General features: G+C 40.8%; 1 protein-coding gene across 1 annotated transcript in view; it reads left to right on the top strand.

The window, feature by feature from the left end:
• Positions 1 to 20985, top strand: part of CNTN5 (contactin 5) — a 780450-nt gene that overhangs the window by 467166 nt on the left and 292299 nt on the right. Inside the window, exons 11-12 of the mRNA XM_077484405.1 lie at positions 11398 to 11525; positions 20632 to 20807. Coding sequence (XP_077340531.1) covers positions 11398 to 11525; positions 20632 to 20807 — 304 coding nt within the window. The remainder of the gene's footprint in view (positions 1 to 11397; positions 11526 to 20631; positions 20808 to 20985) is intronic.

Genomic DNA, 20985 nt, shown 5'->3' with positions numbered 1-20985 from the left:
GCAGGTGTCCAATTCCCAAAGCTCTGTTGACTTGGACCCACAAAAACCTCTTAAACGCCACTTAGGAGACTTTGCAATAACAAGTATTCCACATACCGAAGCTTGGTTTACTTGATTAACATGCATTCTGTGAGGAGTTATATACATAATACAGCACAATGGCTAAGTGGTTAGTATTTTCCCCCAATGCCGCATACACACGACCGGACTTTCTGGCAGACTAGGTCCGATAGTCCTCCCGACGGACTTTTGGCGGGGTTCCAACGGACTTTCCGAACAAACGGACTTGGCCACACATGAACGGACTAAGTCCGTTCGAAAGTCCATTCGTTTTGAACATGATGACGTAAACAGGACTAAACAAGGAAGTTCAATAGCCAGTAGCCAATAGCTGCCCTTGCGGCGTATTTGGTCCGTCGGACTAGCATACAGACGAACAGTTTTCCTGATTTTAGTCCATTGGAATTGAGTCTGTCGGATAGATTTGAAACATGTTCTATTTCTAGGTCCGTCTGTTTTTTTTTTTTTCTTTGAAAAACGATCGGACTAGCCCACACACGATCAGATTGTCAGACGGACAGTCCAGATCCCTTCGGCCCTAGTCTGCCGGAAAGTCCGGTCGCGTGTACGTGGCACAACAGCACTAGGGTCATCGGATCAAATCCCAACCACGACCTTACCTGTCTGGAGTTTGAATGTTCTCCTTGTGCATGTGTGGGGGTACTCCGGTTTCTTCCCACACTCCAAAGACATGCTGGTAGGTTAATTGGCTTCTGTATAAATTGGCTCTAGTATATGTATGTATGAATGTGAGTAAAGCCTAGTACACACGATCGGATTTTCCGCAGACGAAACCTCAGACTTTTGTCGGAAAGCGCGTGCCTGGATTTTGTCTTTCATACAAACGGCAAGGAACTGTCCACCAACAAACACGAATGTAGTGACGTACTATGTGGTTTTTCAGCTCTTTAACGCCACCCTTTGGGCTCCTTCTGCTAATTTCGTATTAGTAGAAGTTTGGTGAGTGTTGATTTGTGCCTTTCATTTCATGATTTTCATTTTGCTCTTTTCAGTTCATCTTTGAACGGCTATTCCTCAACCAGACATGTTGCGGAATTGGAGGAGATAATGTGTTATTTATTATTGGCCTTGGAGTTATTGCTTTGACCCAAGTCCAGTCCAGGAACAGGAGTTCTTGGACCAAAGGAGTTCTTGGACCAAAAATTGTTTGCTTTATTAATCATGACCAATTATGTCATATGCCTTTGCTGCGGGAGCTTCATGAGAATAATCCATATGATATTTGGAATTATCTCCAGATGACGGACCCCTGCTTTCACCTTGGCATTGTTGACCCCCTATATTAAGAAGCAGGACACATGCCTGAGGCTTTTACTTAATTTCTTGGTTACATAGTTAGTAAGGTTGAATAAAGACACCAGTCCATCCAGTTCAACCTGAGTGATTGTGGGTGCATGTCTACAATTGTCCCTATTCCTATACATTGTCTCTCTGGTTGAATAAAATGATTAGATTTGGTATATTTTCTATATTTTTGAATGCATAGAATGAACTTTTTGGTTAAGTTCTATTGCCAGATAGCATGTCTAATTTTATTTGTTTTCTTTTTTTAATGCACAATTAAAAATTGTGGAGAATAATACTTGGCTTGGCTGAAGTGTTTTACTTCAAATGACAGTTTGGGAGTAGGAGGTTACATTTTAAAAAATACAATGTAAAATTGATAAGGGACACCAATATAGTTGGATCTTTGATCTTAAAAACTACGGGATAATGGTGTTGTGGTAACTTGCCCAAAATAAAAATAAAAAGCATAATAATATTATTCCTGATATCACTAGAAAATAAAAGCCTTTTAAAATACGTTTGCCAGAACTCCATCAGTATCACCAGCAAAGCAGCTTCATTATTATCCCATTAAAGAAGAAGAGAATGTGCGCTGCATTTCGAGATTTCAGAATTTCATGAATGTTAATTCTCCATTACGAACGCTAGTTTACAAGACCGACTGCTTCCAGCTCGTCCTTGCTTCCGCGCATGCATGTTTGTACTTTGGACCTTTGTCCGACGGACTTGTGTACACACGAACATTTGAAAACCTGCCATCCAACATTTGTCCGTGGAAAATCCGAGAACAATTGTCCGATGGAGCGTACAAATGGTCATCACACAATTCCCGCCGGAAAATCTGATCATGTGTACGAGGCTTTAGAGTGTAAGCTTTTTGATGACAGAGACTGATATGACTGTACAATATATACGTGTAAAGTGCTGTGTAAATTTATGGTGCTATACTTGTAATAAATAGGTAAGAGCAGAATCATTTTGTTGAAAATTAATTCACTAAATTACCCATTTTATATTGATGACATTTTGCTGAATTGGAAAATCTAAATTTTGCTTATTTAGCAGCTTGAGGGAAAAAAATCTCCTTTTTTTCTCTTTGTATGCAGGATTTTTTTTTACTTTGCGTTACATATGAATGCACACTCACCGACCACTTTATTAGGTATACCTTGCTACTACTGAGTTGGACCCCCTTTTAGTTCTTCAAGGCATAGATTCAACAAGGTGTTGGAAAAATTCCTCAGAGATTTTGGTCCATATTGACATGATGGCATCACACAGTTGCAGCAGATTTTTCATCTGCACATCTATGATGCAAATCTCCTGTTCCACCACATCCCAAAGGTGCTCTATTAGATGAGATCTGGTGAGTGTGGAGGCCATTGGAGTGCAGTGACCTCATTGTCATGTTCAAGAAACCAGTGGTGAGATGATCTGAGCTTTGTGACATGGTGCATTATCCTGCCCGAAGGAGCCATCAGAAGATGGGGACACTGCAGTCATAAAGGGATGGACATGGTCAGCAACAATACTCAGGTAGGCCGAGGCATTTAAACGATGCTCAATTGGTACTAACAGGGCCAGATTAAGAGCATCATGGGCCTGGTGCTAAGGACTTTGGAGGGTCGTTTTTATGGTTAATAAATAAAATTAAAATGCAAACAAATTTTTATTAAAACAAATTAGGTAATTTTAACAAACTGCTCATTCACACTAAGTGCACGAGTACCCGTGCGAATGAGCCCAAATTTTCTGCATACTTTTTTTTACATTTTTTTTATTTATTTTTTAATTATTTGTTGCAATTTTTTATTGTTTACATTTTTTTTTTTTTTTTTTTTACTATTTTAATTTTTAAATTTTTTTTCCAGTAGGGGGCAGTGGATGGTGTAAGTAGTGCAGTGGACGGTGTCAACAGTTTTCATTTTTTTATAATTTTTTTTTAAATTTTTTTTTTTTTCAAAATGCATTTGGGGCTGGGTTTTTTGCAGTGGACAGCATCAGTAGGGCAATGGCAGTGCCCAAATGGTCAGTCCAACCCTGCTGGGCCTATATTAAAGGTAGGGGTTTGGAGCTGCAGCTCCAATAGCCCCTACGTTAATCTGTCCCTGGGTACTAAGGGGCCCAAAGTGTGTAAAAAAGATATCCTCCACACCACTACACCACCACCAGCAGAAACTGTTGATACAAGGAAGTGTGGATCCATGCTTTCCTTTTTATTTTTTACTACAAATTCTGACCCTACCATCTGAATGTCGCAGCTGAAATCGAGACTCATTAGATTAGGCACCATTTTTCCAATCTTCTATTGTCCAGTTTGGTAAAACTGTGCAAATTGTAGCCTCAGTTTCCTGTTCTTAGCTGACAGGAGTAGCACCTTGTGTGGTCTTCTGCTGCTGTAGCCCATCTGCTTCAAGGTTGGTTTTGTTGTGCATACAAAGATGGTATTTTGCATACCTTGGTTGTAATGTGTTGTGCATACAGAGATGGTATTTTGCATACCTTGGTTGTAGCGAGTGGTTATTTGAGTTCCTTTTGCCTTTCTATCATCTCAAACCAGTCTGCCCATTCTCCTCTGACCTCTGACATCCACAATACATTTTCCTCCACACAACTTCCGCTCACTGAATATTTTCTCTTAAAACCCAAGAGATGGTTGTGTGTGAAAATCCCAGTAGATCAGCAGTTTTGGAAATTCTCATACCAGCCCGTCTGGAACCAGAAACCATGCCACATTCAAAGTCACTTAAACACCCTTTCTTCCCCATTCTGATGCTTCGTTTGAACTTCAGCAAGTCTTATGCCCCATAGACACGGTCAGACATTCCGACAACAAAATCCGTCGGATTTTTTCCGACAGATTTTGGCCCAAACTTGTCTTGCATACACACGGTCGCACAAAGTTGTCGGAAAATCTGATCGTTCAGAACGAGGTGATGTAGAACACGTACGACGGGACTATAAAGAGGCCAGTAACCAATAGCTTTAGTCTATCTAGCTTAAGTCTATTTTGAGCATGCGTGGCACTTTTTCCATCAGCATTTTCTACACACAATTGGAATTTAAACGATTGGATTTTGTTGTCGGAAAATTTTAGATTCAGCTAAGTCTGATGGAGCCCACACACGATCGGATTTTCTGACAACATTTTCCATTGGAAAATCCGACCGTGTGTATGGGACATAACTCTCAGGGTACTATTGGTATAAAAAAATTAAATATATATTTAAATATATCCCTACAGGAACATATTTACATAAATAATCTACAACTACATTCTAATACTCAAATTAAATTTATATCATTTTTTTCAGATAAATAGAGCTTTCTTTTAGTAGTATTTGATCACCACTGGTTTTTTTTTTCTTTTTTTTCTGCGCTATAAATGAAAAAAATTCTTGAAAAATTCTTGAAAAAAAAAATATTTTTTACATTCTGCTATAAAACATTTCCAATAAAAAATGTAAAAAATTTAATTTCTTCAAAAAATTTAGGCTAATAAGTATTCTGCTACATATTTGTGGTAAAAAAAAAACGCAATAAGCGTATATTGATTGGTTTATGTGAATGTAATAGCATCTACAAACGATGTTATATATTCTGGAGTTTTTATTTTTTAAACAGTAATGGCAGTAATTAGTGACTTATAATGGGACTGTGATAGTATGATGAGGAATCTGACACTAACTGACATTACTGACACTTTGCGCCAACCAATAACACTATTAAATTGATCAGTGCTAAAAATATACACTGTCACTGTACTAATGACACTGGCTAGGAAGGGGTTAACATCTAGGGGCGATCAAAGGGTTAAATGTGTGCCTAACAGTGCTTGGTGCATTCACTGTGTACTGTTTTTCCTAAGGGATGTGCCCGTTTTTATTCCCTGCTATGCAGGGAAACAAAATCTGGCACATGCCCGCTGATAGGACAGAGCTCTGCATTGTTTACACTCACAGAGCTCTGTCCTGTCATCCTCAGTGCCAGCGCTCAATCATTGGGCAGCACCCGCTGAGCAGCTTGTACTGTGACTAATTAGAGAGCCGCTCTGCCACTGTAGTCCCACGTGAGGCGGTCCGGAAGCGGTTAATGTAATTCAGCTTACCAATGCCCAGTACACACGATCAGAAAATCGTACAAAAAATAGCGATTTTGAAGCGATTGTACGATAATCTGATTGTTAGTACAGAACTTTTGAGAGCCGATCAGAACAGTTCATCTGATATTATTTGACCGGACATGCACGAAAATATTTTTTGTATGATGCCAGATCATACGATTTTTGTTTAATCAGTACATCTGATGTTCGAAAATGAAATACATTACAACACATGACATCACTTCTGATTTTTTTTTTCTGTTGTACGAGAATTTTTGTGACTCATCAGATTCGATCTGAGATTTGCTCCCAAAAAAAAATATCCAATAATATCATTGTGTGTACCATGCTTAGGTCTAAAGCCTCGTACACCAGATCGGATTTTCCAACGGGATTGTGTGATGACAGGCTGTTGGCAGAAAATTCGACCGTGTGTACCTTCCATTGGACAATTGTTGTTGGATTTTCCACGGATAAATGTTGGATGGCAGGTCTTCAAATTTTCCGCGGACAAATGTCTGTTGTCGGATTTTTAGAGCGTGTGCACACAAGTCCGTCGGACAAAAGTCCAAAGTACAAACACGCATGCTCGGAAGCAAAGACAAGCCGGAAGCGGTTGGTCTTATAAACTAAAGCCCCGTACACACGAGCGGACTTTTCAACATCCAAAGTCCGACGGACTGATTCCGTCAGACTATTCGATCGTGTGTGGGCTGCAACGGAGTTTTGATTCACCAAAGTCTGACGGACTTTAGAATATGGAACATGCTTCAAATTTTCCCGACGGAACTCCGCCGGACCCGGTCCCTTCGAAAAATTTGCTTGTGTGTATGCTATTCCGACGGACTAAAACCGACGCTAGGGCAGCTATTGGCTACTGGCTATGAACTTCCTTATTCGAATCCAGTCGTACATCATCACGTTCGAATCCGTCGGAGTTTAGTGTGATTGTGTGTGGCCAAGTCCGCTCATTCGGAAAGTCCGTCAGAACTCTGTCGGAACTCCGGCAGAACTCCGGCAGAACTCCTTCGGAAGTCTGTCGGACATAAGTCCTCTCGTGTGTACGGGGCTTAACATTCGTAATGGAGAATTAAGATTTGAGAGACGTGGCAAATGATGAAATCTCGAAATGCAGCGCACAATTCTCTTCTTCTTTAGGCCCGGTTCACACCGCTGCGGGGGGAGATCCGGATGTGATTCGCACAGCAAATCACATCCGATCTCCGTAGCGATGCGAGTTCAGCCATACAGATAGTATGGCTGAATTCGCAGCGCTCCCGCAGCAAACTCGCACGGGACCCTTTTTTGGGTCCGCAACAGAATCGGATCACATGGGGGTTCACACCATGTGATCCGATTCCTGTGCGAGTCGGCAGATCGCACTGCGATATGCCGACGGATCTGGGGGTGTCATTAACATAACATTGACACTCCCAGCCGTCCGCATAGGGCAGTGTGAACTGCCGGCGGGAGGTGTGCGATGCGGGTAAACGCCGCAGATTCGCGGCGTTCCCGCATCGCTATAGTGTGAACCCGGCCTTAATGGGATAATAATGAAGCTGCTTTGCTGGTGATACTGATGGGGTTACTGCAAACAAATATTCAAAGGCTTTTTTTTTTTCTAGTGAGATCAAGAATAATATTGTTATTCTTTTTTTGGTTTGTTTTTTTGTGCAAGTTACCACAACACCATTATTCTTTTTTATTAGATTTTAAGATCAAAGATACAACTATGTTGGTGTTCCTTGTTAATTGTACATTGTATTTTTTTAAATGTAACTGCCTACTCCCAAACTGCCATTTGAAGTAAAACACATAGCCAAGTATTATTCTCCACAATTTAAATAAAATTTTATTTAAAATAAAAAAAATAAAACAAATAAAATTAGACATGCTATCTGCCAATAGAACTTAACCAAAATGTGCTTTCTATGTATCCAAAAATATAGAAAATATACCAAATCAAATCGTTATTCAACCAAAAAATAATGCCAAAGCAATAACTTCAAGGCCAATAATAAATAACACGTTATCTTATCTCCTCCGATTCCTCAACATGTCTAGTTGACTGGTTGACGGCCGTTCAGAAATGAACTGAAAAGTGCGACATGAAAAGCGCAAAATGAAAAGCACGAATCAACACTCACTAAACTTCTACTAACATGAAATTAGCAGAAGGAGCCCAAAGGGTGGCGATAAAGAGCTGAAATAACATGTAGTATGAGACTACGTTTGTGTTTGTTGGCCGACAATTCCTTGCCTTGTGTATGCAAGACAAGTTCCTGGCCAACGCCCTTCGTATGAAAGTCCATGGTTTTGTTGGCCAACAATCCGATTGTGCATACGAGGCTTTAGCATAGGTAAGTTGCAATATATTACAGTTTTTGGGTTTGGGTTTGGGTTTAAATACACTTCAACGTATCGTTCCCGTGAGATGCATTCCTCACATCTGTCTCATCAAAGCAAATAAACAATTTGATTGTGTGAATGGATAAATCAATCAGCAATTTACTCATGGTGTGATTAAAATGACAATCCTTTTAAATACTGTGTTATTCTTCCGCATAAGTCTCTTTGCATTAGCGTATGTAAGAAAAACACCATCCGAAGAAAATGATATTTGCATTTAGAAAACATTTTCTGAACGCTTGTATGTGCCTTGTATTTTATATTTACAATGCAGTCTTAGCATGTGGAAGAATAAATTAATATGCAAGAATCCAATATGAAAGTGGAACTCAACTCTCTCAAGCCAGCATTAACTATATGTAATCCTTATGCTGCTAGTATTAGTAAATGGGTATATTTTATTTACTTTATGCTTTTGTTTATGCATTTCTTTATTTTCTGGCCTAAGCCAAATGATATAATACATCTCAGGAGTCTTCATGACTTAGTTTTTTTTCTTTCAACTTGAGGGGGAGGAGGGGCTTTTTCAGCATGTCCTCTTGCATGCCGAACTGAGGGCAAATGGATTCCAGGCATCAAATGCTACATGAATCATTAACCCTTAGAGTACATTCACACTGGCAGCGCTGGCTTGTTCTAGCGGCGCTTTAGCCCTGTTTTAGCGGCGCTTTTGCAGCACCTTTCGGCTGCTATTGGGCCCCATTTTACCCCCAATTTTTTTTTTAAAGTCCTGTTTTGCAGTGCTTTCAAATCGCTTATAAGGTGCTTTGGATGAGTGAACTTATTTTTTTGTGAGTGTAACTTCTTTTTAACCTCCCTGGCGGTCCATTATTTCGGATTTTAGGTGCTAAAAGCGGTACCATTATTTTGCATGAAAATTTGGCGTTTTATATTGTAGTCCTGCAATTCTTAGGAATAACTCTTTTAAATCTGTCCAAACCAGTCTAGCCGACATCCCGGGTATAATAAAGTTTGAAAAATTAAATCATAAATTATAATATAATAAATAATTATAAATAATTGTACCAAATAATAATATAATAATAATAAAAATTATTCAATAATGTAATCAAATCAAAAACACTGAAATTTGCTCAGTTGCAGAATTGTCACTGTCATTACTTTTCAGTATTTGATGACGGATCTCCCCACAAATCGCTATCGCTCAATTCTGCGAGTGATTCTAATTTATTATCACTGTTTTCTAGCTGGTCTAAAATCATTTTTGATGTACAGTGACAGTTTTGGTTGCTATGGGCAATCTCCAGTTTCCAGGCATAAAGAACAGTTTTTATTATATAAAACTGCATGCAGGACACTGGGCAGACCACTAGGGACAAAGGGGATGTGAAATATTTACATACAGCAATGTAATCTGTAAGATTACATTATACTGTATGTTTACTGTTTGTTTCACTTTTTGAATTTGGCGCCGATCTCCGTGCCCGTGCGTCGCAACGCTCGCAGGGCACGGAGATCGCCGATGTGATAGATCGAGCGAGACATGGCTCGCTCGTACAGCGGGGAGACAACGCTGGATCCGAGGGAGAAGGTAAGTAAACCTCCTCCTGGATCCAGCAATGCAGTCCCGAGTCTGACTCGGGGATACCGCTCTTGGTATAAAAAATCCACCCCGAGTCAGACTCGGGAATACCGTCAGGGGGGTTAATATTGTCTTTTAATTAAATTCGTATCAACGGAGAGCACTAGATTTTGTTTGTTCTTTATGTTTATATATGGAATCACACTGATTTGATGACATGGAGAAGGATTTTATCTTGGATCACTCCCGTTTTCTCTGCTGAATTTTATGATTTTCCCTTGATGGGAACATGCGTTTTCTGACCTGTCTGATATATCAGGGGTCCATTATTTGAGGTGAGAGTCCATCTTGCTCAATGGTGAAGGGATCACATCATCACTTGTTACATTGATTGAAGACACACTGCACAAGTGGACTCTTCCTGATTACTACACCTTTTTTCTCACTTATGGACTTTTGTGTTTTATGCACTTTATTTTATTGAGTGTTATTTAATTATTCATATTATATATTTGCGCTGTACTGTTACTTTTTTACTTTTTATTTTTGCTTTGGATGCAATGCCCATTCTTTGCAATGGGCAGGGGCGTTTTGGGAGTGCTAAATACAGCGCTCCCAACACGCCCTGAAGATGCTGCTTGCAGGACTTTTCGGAACGTCCTGTAAACGCACCGCCCCAGTGTGAAAAGACACACTGCAATGAATAGGAGGCAGTTTTTTTCAGGTGCTTTTCAGAGGCTATTTCTAGCACTAAAGCGCCTGAGAACCGCCCCAGTATGAGAGTAACCTCAAGATGGCCCTATCTAGGGGGTGTTTTTCAAAGTGATTTATGAACAAAATAAAGCGTGGAGATATGAATGGTTGGGTTGGCTTTGGATATGAAAAATTATTCAAATAGGCTTTTCAGTTTGTGGTGCTTCAGATACAGTTTGGATCCGCTTAGGTGGTTAAAGCTGTTGTATACCGATGGACTTATTTTTTCCTGTAAGGTAAAGTCATAATGTGCTAGTATGCATTGTATGCTAGAACATTATGTGAAACTTACCTTAAAAGGAAGCTGTTCTAGAGCGGCAATGTCAGCGTTGCAGCCGATTCCATCTTCACCCGTCTTGCTTCCGGGTTCACGGGCTCCGGCTCTGTGACTGGCTGGAGCCGTGATGAGGATACTCCCGGGTGCCTATTCCTTCAGAGCGCGTGTGCCAGTAATGTCACTGGCTGCATGTAATGTAAATATCTTCTAAATGGTGCACACTATGGTATTTACACTACTTTTAGGTAAGCCGTTATTATAGGCTTACCTATAGGTCAATGTCAGTAAAAGAAGTTTACTTCCTCTTTAAGTGGTTCAGAAGGCTGAAGGTTTTTTTTTTTACCTTCCTGGTTTTCTATGCGGAGCTGCACCAGATTTTTCACTTTGCACATCCGCCCACATGCCTGGACCCACACCCGGCTCAGGCTCCTAGCGAGTAGCTGAGAGCCTGAGCCAGCCGCTTACGCCCCTTCCACAGCCCAGCACTCTGGTGAGCGTGGGTGGGCAGAGCAGAGAGCCGGTGACTGACAGTTACTGGCTCTCTGCTCACAAAGCTTTGAGAACTGAGAGATCAATGGTGTTTGATTGCGCCGGCGGGTAAGGTAAGTATGATTCTTCAAAAAAAAAAAAAAAAATTTCCATACTTCTCACTCAAATGTTAAGATATATCTAGAAAAACAGTTGCATCATTGTATAAACTTGCCAACTGGAATCTTATCAAAAAGTAATTGTAAAACCTCTAGCGTTGAGGGGGGTAGGTGAAGTAGGTTTATAATAGAATTTTCTGTTCAAAGCTACATCACAACTGAATAAGTAATAGGAACTACATCACAAGAACATGCGTTAACAGTTTGTACACAAGAACATAAATTAACAGTTTGTATTGTATGAAAGATACGTGACTATAGAGGCAAATATGTAAAATAACAGATTTGTTTTTTCCAGGGTAGCAGTTCTTCCAGATGGAAGTTTACGGATCTTCAATGCTTCTAAGTCAGATGAAGGAAAATACACATGCCGAGGGGAGAACGTGTTTGGCTCTGCGGAAATTACAGCAGTTGTGTCTGTTACAGGTACCCTGATGTATTTTACCTATAAAGCATGCCAAGTGTAGAAATATGCAGCCCAACCTTCTAGTATTATCTGTACTGCAAAGTAAGTTCATGAAGTGTGCACAGCACTGGATCAGGATCAGGCTCAGGTAAGTATAAGGGAGGACTAGGGGGAGCTTCATACAGGCTTTTTTTTTTTTAAACCTTAATGTGTACAAAGCATTAAGGTACAAAACCTTCTGACTTTAGAACCACTTTAAAGTGGAGTTCCAGCCTGGATGAAAAAAAATTTAAAGTCATCAGCTTCAAATATTCTAACTGCTGACTTTTAATATAAGGGCACTTACCTGTCCAGAGACACTAAGGCCGCGTACACACGGGCGGACTGTCTGCCCAACTAAGTCCGTCAGACAATCCGACAGACAGTCCGTCCTACTTTCGAATGAACAGACTTGACCACACACGATGAAAAGACAGTCCGCCGAAAGTTTGCGCGATGACGTGTACAGCACGTACGACGGGACTAGAAATACGACGTCCAATACACTGCAATGCAACCTTTCGCCGTGTAAATCCTTTCTGAGCATGCGCCATACTTAGTCCGTCGAACTAGCCTACTCACGAGCGGACTGTCCGCTGAAACCAAGTTTGGACGGACAATATTACGGAAATTCCGAAAGACTTAGTTCGCCAGACTGTCCGCCGAAAAAGTCCGCTGAAGCCCACACACGAGCGGATTGTCCGCTGAAACACGTTTCAGCGGACCAAGTCCGTCAGACAGTCCGCCCGTGTGTACGCGGCCTTACAGTACATGCCCATGGACACTTACCTGGCCGCTCATCGGCTCCGGGTGCAAGCGCCGGCATCCTTACTAAGGGAAACAAGAAGTGAACTTCCCTTCTGTGCATTTGTGGTGCTTTCTGAGTGGTCCCGCCATCTTCTGGAACACACACGGGTCCCAGAAGGCGATGGGGAGGACATAAAAAAAATGCGGAAATCGACATATCTCGCCGCAGTGCATACAAAAACATACCAAAAAGGTATGAAAAAAAAACAATATATAGATATCCAAAAATAAGGAGGGGTGTGGTGCATGTTGATTTCAATCGGAGTTTAATTTTTGTCTGCACAGGCTACAGAAGGCCACACAAAAAAGTGTTTTTTTTCCCCTGAAACTTCCCTCTTAAATTGGAGTGCGTGCTATACCCCGGCACGTGTTATACGCCGATAAATACGGTCATTTCATTCTAAAATCCAAATTGTGTTGTCAGTCCTGCCCAGTTCTCTAATGCTGGACTACAGAACCCCTTTTTCACACCCATGACCTACGGGGGGGGGGGATTTGTCTGTAGTCCAACAGGCTGCCAACACTGCTTAGAATTTTAGTTGAGCACAGGCAGTGTTGTCAGATCAGTGCAGGATGTTCACAGGTCGCTGGATTTCTGGCAGGATGCATGTATTTCAGAGACATCTGAATCTTTTATCTAAATATATTATTTTTCTGCTCATACATACATTTTAAACATGGCAGTTCCTGAATACAGTTTACTCAGGAATGCAAAACATGATATGCACCATTTGTTGGCATTAATAACTTTTATATGTAATTATAATAAGCTGAATGGGGTTATTATTTATGAAGATGTGGGTCAGTTTACTGAAGTGAAGAAGTGATTTTTAACTGCGTTTGGCATTTTATCTCATTATAATTTTCTCTCCAAAATGGTCAGTTCACAAACATAAATGTTGCTAAGGTGTGCAGTCATTCATTTCTGTGTGTAATACAGATAATCACTGAAAGTCTTTATTTCTTACAAATCGTTATGTTATCTTGTAAATTGTAATTTTATTACCACCTCGAATGGCTTCTATTTTCTGCTCTTCTCGAAAGACACCTATTATAACCCACCTCAAGCTAACATCATTTTTAAGAATTATAAACCCTCTGATAGTCTTTGTGAATTGACATTTACACTCCAAATGCTGCAAGAATTGATACAATCATTTGCATGCAGTAAATTTATCCAAACTGTGCGGTAAAGCCATTACTAAATTACAAAAAGCAACAGATAATTAAAAAGAGCAAATAATGCGCTGTAATGGCAACCCTGAATGCTTCATTGTTTTGTCACTTGGCCATATCATCTTTTTATGTGATCATAGTGAAAGATCCTCTTGACCATGTCTTGATTGAACTTCATTTAGAATTGGCTGTAACGTCACTTCACAATCAAGTAGAGTTAAAACATAAGTCCTCCTAGCCTAGGTTTCAGTGTGTTAAATAGAAGATTTTTTGTTTTGATTGGATGCCAGGAAAGTGTATGTATCCAATGTATTTCTAGAGGACGAGGCATCACATTTTTTTTGCCACTAAGCTGACACCGCCTAAGCTTCATTGCTGACACCAGCTAAGCTTCATTTCCAAAAGGCTTTCCAGCTTCTACAATAGCCAGGAACCCTGAAGAAGGAAGTAACTTGTCCACTGAAATGTGTTGACTGTTTTTTTTGTTTTTTTTTTAACTATAAGTATTGAATTGAATCATGACTATGATGTCTGAAGTAGGAGTGTTTGTACAAGGAGCTCCTCACTCCCCAGGCACTGCTATTTCTTTACTGATGGACCAACACCCTGGCTGATTCCTCTAAGAATTGTTAAGGAAAGAGTAAACTGGTAAATAAAGGTCAATGCTGGATAGGCCAAAACCGATAAAAATAAATCAATGTTTTATTAGTCACGTAACTGAGAGCAATACAGGCAATCATGAAAGCACTTTGAAGTTGCATTGGGGGTTATTTACTAAAGAAAAATCCACTTTGCACTGCAAGTTCATTTGAAAGTGCACTAAAAGTGCACTTGGAAGTAAAGTCGCTTTAGATCTGAGGGGGACATGCAAGGAAAATAAAAAAACAGCATTTTAGCTTGCACATGATTGGATGATAACATCAGCAGAGCTTCCACTCATTTCAGATCTACCCCTAAGCCCTTGTACACACGGTTGGACATTTCAACAACCAAATCCGTCGGATTTTGTCCGACGGATTTTGTCTGACAGATTGTGTCCGAAACTGTTGCATACACACGGTCGGACAAAGTTGTCGGAAAATCCGATCTTTCAGAACGTGATGACGTAATTTAGTTACGATGGGACTACGTTCAGGCTAGTAGCCAATAGCTTTGATGTAGGAATTTGATCTGAGCATGCGTGGCACTTTGTCCGATCGGAATTCTCTACACATGATCGGAGTATGTCCGATCGGACCAGTTTGTCGGAAAATATTTCCAGCAAGTTGGAAAATTTGGTCCGACGGATATTCTGACGGAAACAGTACGATGCATGCCACACACAGTCAGATTATCCGACAAAACACTCCGATAGGACACATTCCGATGGATTCTCCGACCGTGTACACAAGGGCTTAGATTTAAAGCGACTGCACATCCAAGTGCACTTTCAAGAGCACTTGCAGTGCAAAGTGGATTTGCCTTTCATAAATAACATCCATTACCTCTCTAAATACACGGGGCTAGGTAAACTATGATTGGTGATTCTTGAGGAATGCAAATTGTCTCACTTGACATCTTTTTTGGCACAGCACATATTTATTTGGCGCATAGTAGAATGTGTAATCGTCTTACGCCATCATCTTCTTGATGCACTATTGCACAACTCTGTTGCGCCAAATATTGAAATTTTTTGTACCATTATTCATTTGGTGTAGATTGTAAGACTTTTTGTGCAAAAAGTCGCAATTAGGATTTTTTTTTTCAATTCTTCATTTATAGAATTCCTCTCACAAAGTACAAACATAGAATGGTACACACAATTCTATGGTAACCAACATAGTGCAAGAGGCCCACCATTGAGCCAATGATATGACAAGCTGTTAGGGTTGAGTTCACCTGCTGGTGGCACTTTGCTGCCCTGGGCTGTCAGCACCAATGTCCACCAGCAGGTGCATCCCAAGAGCCAGCAGGCTGTTAGAATCAGCCACGCCTGGGCTCAGCCATTAGGTGGCTATGTAAGGCTGCTCCTCCCTTAACACCCGGTGCATCACTCTTCTGTTTGCCTCCCTGCTCACATTGCTCAATTAACGAGTGCACAGCAGCAATACAATCCAACAACACCTGTTTTGAATAGGCTGAATACTGCTGGATAAAAGATCCTGCACAACGTTCCAGCAACCATCCCAAAAATCCAACCTGGTACATAGTAAATAGGGGAGTAAAAACATCATGGTCCTGAGAGATAACCAGAAATAATAGCTCAGAACAGACCTGAATCAAAGATTGTACTTTGCTAAGGGAGAATCTGCCTTCAACAGCTAAAGCATGTGCTGTCAGAATGCTTCTCAGCAGTTCCTCCACAGTGAGATCCTGCCACGTGAAGCGACAATGATCTTTATCTACCTATAGCATGAGGTGCACTTGACAAATAACCCTCGCTCTAAGCATCCTGACAAAGGCATAGCAAAAAGCTCAAGCAACTGGCTCCCAGTTCCCAAGTGTAGCAGGTCTGGTCATTGGTGGGCATCACTATTATGTCAGGTTTCTGCAGCAAACAGCTCAGAGCAGCAAAGCGCCCCCAGCAGGTGAACTCAACCCTAACACAAGCCTATCAGGCGTTATAAGCATAGTAAATAAAGTCAGTTAACTTAAGTCAGTTAACTTAAGAAGCAGTCCTAAGTGAGAAGATAATATTATACCAATAATCTCTACCTTACGTATCAACGTCCACTGTACTGATAGAACAAGAATACAGTTTTAAAGTCTAGGATGTAAAATAAAAAAAGAAAGGAATGACAAATTAATGAACAGTCTTTGCAGAAGTGACATTCCATAAAACAGACTCATGGAGGAAAAGAAAAGACAGAAGAAAAAAAAAGGAGGGGGCAAAAAGTTTGGCATGAGGTCACCCCCCCTTCCCGAGAAGTGAACCATTCAATAGAATGCAGAATACAGATATGCAGTCTAAGTTACCGGGGGGCATCTGAATGGATACCAGGCATTGTTTTTACTGCACTATTCACATCTTTTATTTAAAACCCTTTTAAATGTAATTATTATCTGGTGAATCTACAAAAAGCTGATTATTTGGCACACCTACAAAGGTTTATCTGGCCCATAGTCTGAACAGCATGAATTTATACAAATTTCAATACAGAAAATAACATAATTGCTTGTTAATTAACTCATATTAAATGGTGGAAACTTCTCATATGTGCATTCACAAATATACATTTTGAGCAGATGTTATCCTTGAAAAATCAAATTTATTAATTTCAGGAACAATTATCTTGTTTATCTGCAAACAACCAAAGCTTACAGGTATATTCAGAAACTTGTCATTATTCTGAAATAAATAGTTCTCTAATAAAAACAACTTAGAGGAGTTGTAAAGGCAGAAGATTTAATTTTATGCATTAAGATAAAAAGCTTTCTGTGTGCAGCATGCCCTCCTAACACTTACCTGAGGTCCCTCTCTGTCCAGTGATGTTCACGAGTGACTCCGAAAGATTCTCCTTCCTAATCAGCTGAGACACAGCAGCGGCACCATTGGCTCCTGCTGCTGTCAATCAAAGTCAGCTAGCCAATCAGGGGAGAGAGGGGGCGGGGTCAGATCGTGACTCCGTGTCTGTATGGACACAGGGAGCTGTGACTCAGCTTGGGTGCCCCCATAGCAAGCTGCTTGTTGTGGGGGCACTGAACAGGAGGGAGGGACCAGGATCACAGAAGAGGGACCTGAGAAGAGGAAGATCCAGGCTGCTCTGTGCAGAACCACTGCAACAGAGCAGGTAAGCATAACATGTTTATTATTTTTATAGGAAAAAAAATATAGACTTTACAATCACTTTAACCACTTGCCGACCACCGCACGACGATGTACGTCCATTTTTTGAAGAGGGATATCTCGGTAACGGCAGCAGCTGCTTCCACAACCGAGATATCCATCTCTTCAGGCGGCGGTCGGCTGTACGATAACGGTGGTCTCCGCGGCGGATTCGCCGCGAGATCACCGCTATCGGCGGCGGGAGAGGTGCCACCCCCCCTCCCGCCGCCCTCCCGCACCTTCCGCCGCTTACCGGAGCCGTCGGTAGCGGCGGAGGCGATCGGGTCCTTCAGTCTGCTGGGTATGGAGACGAGTGAGGCTAAGATGGCCCCCACTCGTCTCTATACCATAGGAGGGCGGAAGCGACGTCAAAACGTCACTTCCGCCCATACCTCTTAAAGGTATATTTTTTTTTTTAAATGTCAGATTTTCTTTTTTTTTTTTTTGTTGCATTTTAGCCCAAATATGAGATCTGAGGACCTTTTGACCCCAGATCTCATATTTAAGAGGACCTGTCATGCTTTTTTCTATTACAAGGGATGTTTACATTCCTTGTAATAGGAATAAAAGTGATCCATTTTATTTTTATTTTTAAAAAAAGTGTAAAAATAAATAAAATAAATTAAAATAAATAAGAAAAAAAAATATATATTTTTAAAAACACCCCGTTACGACGAGCTTGCGCACAGAAGCGAGCGCATATGAAAACGGTGGTCAAACCACATATGTGAGGTATCGCCGCGATCGGTAGAGCGAGAGCAATAATTCTAGCCCTAGACCTCCTCTGTAACGCAAAAAATGCAACCTGTAGAATTTTTTAAATGTCGCTTATGGAGATTTTTGAGGCTAAAAGTTTGACGCCATTCCACGAGCGGGCGCAATTTTGAAGCGTGACATGTTGGGTATCAATTTACTCGGCATACCATTATCTTTCACAGTATAAAAAAAAATTGGGCTAATTTTACTGTTGTCTTATTTTTTTATTCAAAAAAGTGAATTTTTTCCAAAAAAAGTGCGCTTCTAAGACCGCTGCGCAAATACGGTGTGAAAAAAAGTATTTCAATGACCGCCATTTTATTCTCTAGGGTGTTAGAAAAAAAACAATATAAAATGTTTGGGGGTTCTAAGTAATTTTCTAGCAAAAAAAACTGTTTTAAACATGGAAACACCAAGTCCGAAAAAGAGGCCTGGTCCTTAAGTGGTTAAAGTCATAAATAAAACAGACAATTTTTTTTAGATCCGGTATCAATATAGCATTGACAATTTACATATATATTGTACATTCATGTTAGTCCATGCCCTCAAAGAGATTACAATCTATGGTCCCTACCTCACATTCACACCGATGAAAATTTAGAGATGATCCAATTAACCTACAAGCATGTCTTTGGAGTGTAGGAGGAAATCGGAGTACCCAAAAGAAACCCACACTAGCACAGAGAGCACATACAAACTCCATTGATGTAGTGTTGTGGTTGCGATTCAAACTGACGTTCTGAGTGTTGTCAGGCAGAAATGCTAACCACTAAGCCACTGTACTGCCCAGTGGCTAATGATATACAGTATCTCACAAAAGTGAGTACACCCCTCTTATTTTTGAAAATATTTTATTATATCTTTTCATGTGACAACACTGAAGAAATGTCACTTTGCTACAATGTAAAGCAGTGAGTGTACAGCTAGTATAACAGTGTAAATTTGCTGTCCCCTCAAAATAAATCAACAAGCAGCCATTAATGTCTAAACCGCTGGCAACAAAAGTGGGTACACCCCTAAGTGAAAATGGCCAAATTGGGCCCAAAGTGTCAATATTTTGTGTAGCCACCATTATTTTCCAGCATTGCCTTAGCCCCCTTGGGCATGGAGTTCACCAGAGCCTCACAGGTTTCCACTGGAGTCCTCTTCCACTCCTCCATGATGAGATTACGGAGATAGTGGATGTTAGAGACTTTGCGCTCGCTCACCTTCTGTTTGAGGATGCCCCACAGATGCTCAATAGGGTTTAGGTCTGGAGACATGCTTGGCCATTCCATCACCTTTACAGCTTCTTTAGCAAGGCAGTGGTCATCTTGGAGGTGTGACTGGGGTCCTTATCATGTTGGAATAAGGCTCTGCTTCAGTATGTCACAGTGCATGTTGGCATTCATGGTTCCCTCAATGAACTATAGCTCCCCAGTGCTGGCAGCACTCAAGCAGCCCCAGACCATGAAACTCCCACCACCATGCTTGACTGTAGGCAAGACATGATTGACACAATCTGAACCAGATACCTTTATCTTGGCCTCCTCAGACCACAGGACCTGGTTTCAGTAATCTCTGTCCTTAGTCTGCTTGTCTTCAGCAAACTGTTTGCAGCCTTTCTTGTGCATCATCTTTAGAAAAGGCTTCCTTTTGGGATGACAACCACACAGACCAATTTTATGCAGTGTCGGCGTATGGCCTGAGCGCTGACGCCCCACCCCTTCAACCTCTGCAGCAATGCTAACAGCACGCATATGTCTATTTCTCAAAGACAACCTCTGGATATGAAGCTGAGCACGTGCACTCAACTTCTTTGGTCAACCATGGCGAGGCCTCTTTTGAATGGAACCTGTCCTGTTAAACCGCTGTATGGTCTTGGCTACCATGCTTCAGGTCAGTTTCAGGGTCTTGGCACTCTTCGTATAGCCTAGGTCATCTTTATGTAGATAAATAATTAATCTTTTCAGATTCTCAGAGAGTTCTTTGCCATGAGATGCCATGTTGAATTTCCAGTGACTAGTATGAGAGCGTGAGGGCGATAACACAAAATTTAACACACCTGCTCCACATTCCCACCTGAGACCTTGTAACACTAATGAGTCACATGACGACAGGGAGGGAAAATGGCTAGTTGGGCATAACTTGGACATTTTCATTTAGGGGTGTACTCACTTTTGTTGCCAGCGGTTTAGACATTAATGGCTGTGTGTTAAGTTATTTTAAGGGGACAGAAAATTGACACTGTTATACAAGCTGTACACTCACTACTTTACATTGTAGCAAAGTGCCATTTCTTCAGTGTTGTCACATGAAAAGATATAATAAAATATTTACAAAAATGTGAGGGGCGTAATCACTTTTGTGAGATACTGTATAAAATATGATAAATACCATAGATAGATGATAAATCCCTTTCAGATTGAGCAGCCTAAAACCCACAAGTGAGCCTTACACAACACTACCATTTGAACCTCTCAGTGACACTGTCTAGGTAGATTGTCTGTTGTATTAAAGGCATATAGTTAATATATTTCCTGTATCCATTTGTTTCCATTTAGAACCAACAAAAATAGAATTAAGTCCAAAAAGAACAGAACTGACGGTCGGAGAGAGTGTGGTGCTCAGCTGCAAGGCCATTCATGATCCATTATTAGATGTTTCCTTCTTCTGGACCTTAAATGAGCAACCTGTTGTCTTCGACAAAGATGATGGACATTTTGAAAGTATTAGAGCTGTAAGTGCATAATGCCATTTACTATAATATTATAATCATTGCTATTGTATTGCCATTTTTATTGGCCTGTCTTACAACCATGATATGCATTACTGTTGGACCACTTAAAGTTCACGTGTTATGGCAAACAGAGTTTTTGTCCAGTTGAAGCTGATAGATGTCTAAATAGCATGGGTGG

The sequence above is a fragment of the Lithobates pipiens genome, unplaced genomic scaffold, assembly GCF_037356315.1.
Source record: "Lithobates pipiens isolate NorthernLeopardFrog02 unplaced genomic scaffold, aLitPip1_a1.2 Scaffold_16, whole genome shotgun sequence".
NCBI lineage: Eukaryota > Metazoa > Chordata > Amphibia > Anura > Ranidae > Lithobates > Lithobates pipiens.
This window is presented reverse-complemented; position numbering and strand designations above follow the sequence as displayed.